At 40.2% G+C, this 3,593-nt stretch overlaps 1 protein-coding gene across 1 annotated transcript in view; it reads left to right on the top strand.

The window, feature by feature from the left end:
• Positions 1–1,083: 1,083 nt before the first annotated feature.
• The window catches only part of plpp4 (phospholipid phosphatase 4), a 40,622-nt gene continuing 38,112 nt past the window's right edge, over positions 1,084–3,593 (top strand). The window contains exon 1 of the mRNA XM_089012813.1: positions 1,084–1,476. Within this exon, the coding sequence (XP_088868939.1) occupies positions 1,388–1,476 (89 nt within the window). The 5' untranslated portion in view covers positions 1,084–1,387. The remainder of the gene's footprint in view (positions 1,477–3,593) is intronic.

Raw genomic sequence — 3,593 nt, 5'->3', positions numbered from 1 at the left:
CTGTGTTTTTAATATTTTTTTGTGTAAATCTGCAAAAGTGAATTGTTATACCAGTCACTAGTAGGGTAGCAGAAAAACAAGTTTTATAGCACATCAAATATTGATGTGTGTCCACAAAGTCCTGGCCACGGCTCATGGCCGAAAGGTAAACCGGCAGGGTTCCTTCATCAAGGTCTGGCTTTGCAGACCCGCAGGGGATAAGAAGTCAACATACTGGGCTGGGTAGACCCAACAGGCTAATAATAAAAATAATCATACTTTTAAAGTAGCTTTTTTTTTCAGTCCTATTTATCTGTCACTGTAAAGTAAACAATTGTCACCGCAGCTTAACTGACTGTTTATTTAGCAAGCTATCTAACTTATCCTGTGACTGTAAAGTGATTATTTTGATTATTATTATTATTATTATTATTATTATCTAGCTTTTAGCTAGCTAGCTATTTGAGTTACTTTCGGGTTGAGTGAACGCTGGCACGTGTGGCTGCCGCTGCTCACCCACAGAAGAAAAGTGACCTTGAGAGTTTTGAAAGGCGCTTATAAATGAAACGGAGTATTATTATGATGATGATTATTATTATTATTATTATTATTATTATTATTATTATTATCATCAATAGAGGGTTGTGTCAGGAAGGACATCCGACGTAAAAAGTTGGCCAAAACAAACATGCGGATCAAACCTCTGAAGATGGTGGACACTGATTCGCTGGGACGGCCCCTTGAAAGGAAAAACCCAAAGGAAAAGAAGATTATTATTAGTAGTAGTCATAGTAGGAGTAGCAGTGGTAGTATTTATTTTTTTTGTTTGTTTCATACGTTTACTGTCATAGTAGTGTAAAAAGAATGGAAATGCCATTCATAGAAAGTGGTCATATTATGGAAATTTGACTTGCGATGTGCTTCGATGCACATCGGTGCGAGAGAGAGAGAGAGAGAGAGAGAGAGAGAGAGAGAGAGAGAGAGAGAGAGAGAGAGAGAGAGAGAGAGAGAGAGAGAGAGAGAGAGAGAGAGAGAGAGAGAGAAAGACACTGACTTTTTATATCACACCTCTCATTCACTCATCCTTAACTCGGTGCGCACCACCTTCATCGAGTGGAGGGAGAAGAGTTGAACTTGACAAAGTAGGGGTTGTTACGATCACAGTACTAATTAAAACACTCCCTGTAGTGAACATAAGCGGCGTATATTTCGAGAACGAAGACGGAGAGAAGAACGGCAAAAAAAGATTCCAGGTATCGCGATGGAGGCGCTCAGCGTGTGATTGGGAGAACTGCTCCTTTTCTTCCCCTTTTTTCGTCCAACCCGAAGCGGATTACAAAAGTAAACACTTCAACGTGGACCGAGGATCACATTGTGTTCGTCACACTTGACGGTTTGAGTCGGCACCATGAATGTTTCATCGCAGGACAGACGGAAAACCGTTCGCGACCTGGCTTTGGAGATTGGCGTCCGAGTTATGCTCTTCGGGGTTTTTGTGTGAGTAAAGTCGTCATTCCCATTGTTTGATAATGACAACGAATTAAAAGGATTGGTGGTTTTGCGCAAGTAGTTAAAGGCGTGTACATGTGCTCGAGTCCTCTTTGCTGTATTGATACCATTGTACCAGCAAGGGGCGCTCTCGATCACTTCAGGACCCCGGACAGCAAGCAAGGGGGAGAAGCAAACAGGTTGCAAAAAAAACAAATCAGATACGTATTATTCAGTATTTTGCATTCTGCAAAAGTTGATACATGTACTACTATGGAAACTAGTGTAACAGATAAACTTATTTTTGAGCAATTTAACCATCAGGTACATTGATCTACAGTATCGAATGGCCTGGTGATAGAAAGCACACCTGAGCACTCGCATAATCAAACATGTCGAACATCCATCCATCCATTTTCTGTCCGCCTCTCTGCCGTGGAAGCTGCAGCCTATTCATCTAATTTGGTGCGAAAGGCTGTCAATACTCTAGATTGCTCCCTCTGGATTGCTCAACTACACAGAGCTCATGAAGAGGTAGATTCGCATTCACTCTGTGACTATCCGACCTGCCATGCAGACTGGGCGAATCATTACAACACCTTACACAAAGTACATAAAAACTGAATGAATGAATGAATGAATGAATAAGAGAATAAATACATAAATATACGGATGGGTGGATGGATGGATAGATAGATAGATAGATAGATAGATAGATAGATAGATAGATAGATAGATAGATAGATAGATAGATAGATAGATAGATAGATAGATAGATAGATAGATAGATAGATAGATAGATAGATAGATAGATAGATAGATGGGCGTGCAGACAGATACATGAATACACATATACACAATTTGATGAATACATAAATTGAGTAATAAATAGATAAATGAATATTTTTTAACAATTTGACCTGTATATTTAAATAATACCTTGGCTCCAAATGAAATGTGTTTAGCTCGCACTATTGGGATACGACATATGTGATGTTTCATATCATTCTTTTCATCTGAGTACATCATCCTTCCAATTTTGAGTATCACGGCTATGGCCTTTCTGTCTGCCGTTTATGTGTTCTTCCTTTGTTTGTGCGGGATTTCTCTGAGTACTCACACTTCTTCCCCAAATCCGCCAAAACTGAAATGAAATGGTATGAATTGCCCATCATTGTGAGTATTAGTGTCGGTTAATCTAGATAAATGACTTGTGAATTGCTGACAATCAGTTCAAGGTATACAATGCCTCAGCCTCAAAGTCAACTGAAATTGGCTCCGATTCACCGACAATCCTAATCACAGTTGAAATAAACAAACAGATGGATGGATAGCAAGACCTCAAGTCTTGATAATAGATAACAGTCCAAAATGAACTCCTCCAATATGAAATTTGCGGCTGCGCTGCTTAAAGGACAACCGACGTCACTTTTTTGTTTCCTAACTGACATCAGAAAAACGTTTTATAGCATCTAAAATTCCTTCCATGGAGCTTGGACGCCATCTTCTGGCTCTTTCTGGTGCAATACGAGGTTTTCAGACCAAACACGCATTGACGGTGGAAGGACTGCTACAATGTGTCCTTTTTTTCGGTCAGGGGCGTTCCTTCAGTGACGTCATGTACGGAATCGCCACCAACTCAAAAACAAGACTTTGGGAATATTCAGCACGAGTCTTAAAACGTAAACTATAGCTATATGCGGTGGAATCTTTGTAAAATACGCTCAGTAGAAGTCATTTGATGCCATTTTACAAATTATGGTCACAACTTGTCCGGAGACGTCGGTTGTCCTTTAAAATACTCGTGTATATTGCCATTAAAACGTGACCTTGGGCTAGGTGATCCGTTCGTCTACTAAAAAGGATTACACAGCCAAGGGCTCGATGCTGTGTACTCATAGTGTCTTGAGTAATGGAACATGTCAAAGAGAATTGATTCTGCTATTAACACTCAATGAGCCTGTGATATGGTCCTTCGGAGTGAACCACATTGGTGTCTGATGTGCTGTGCCGTATTGTGGCTTAAAGCCATACGAAGACAGCATGATCATAACCGTCAAGAACAGCAACCTGAAATCTGCCTCAAGGGCGGAAGCAAATAAGTTCTTGATGGATGAAATGAATTG

The sequence above is a fragment of the Hippocampus bargibanti genome, linkage group LG13, assembly GCF_051943395.1.
Source record: "Hippocampus bargibanti isolate YZ-2025 linkage group LG13, ASM5194339v1, whole genome shotgun sequence".
Taxonomy (NCBI): domain Eukaryota; kingdom Metazoa; phylum Chordata; class Actinopteri; order Syngnathiformes; family Syngnathidae; genus Hippocampus; species Hippocampus bargibanti.
This window is presented reverse-complemented; position numbering and strand designations above follow the sequence as displayed.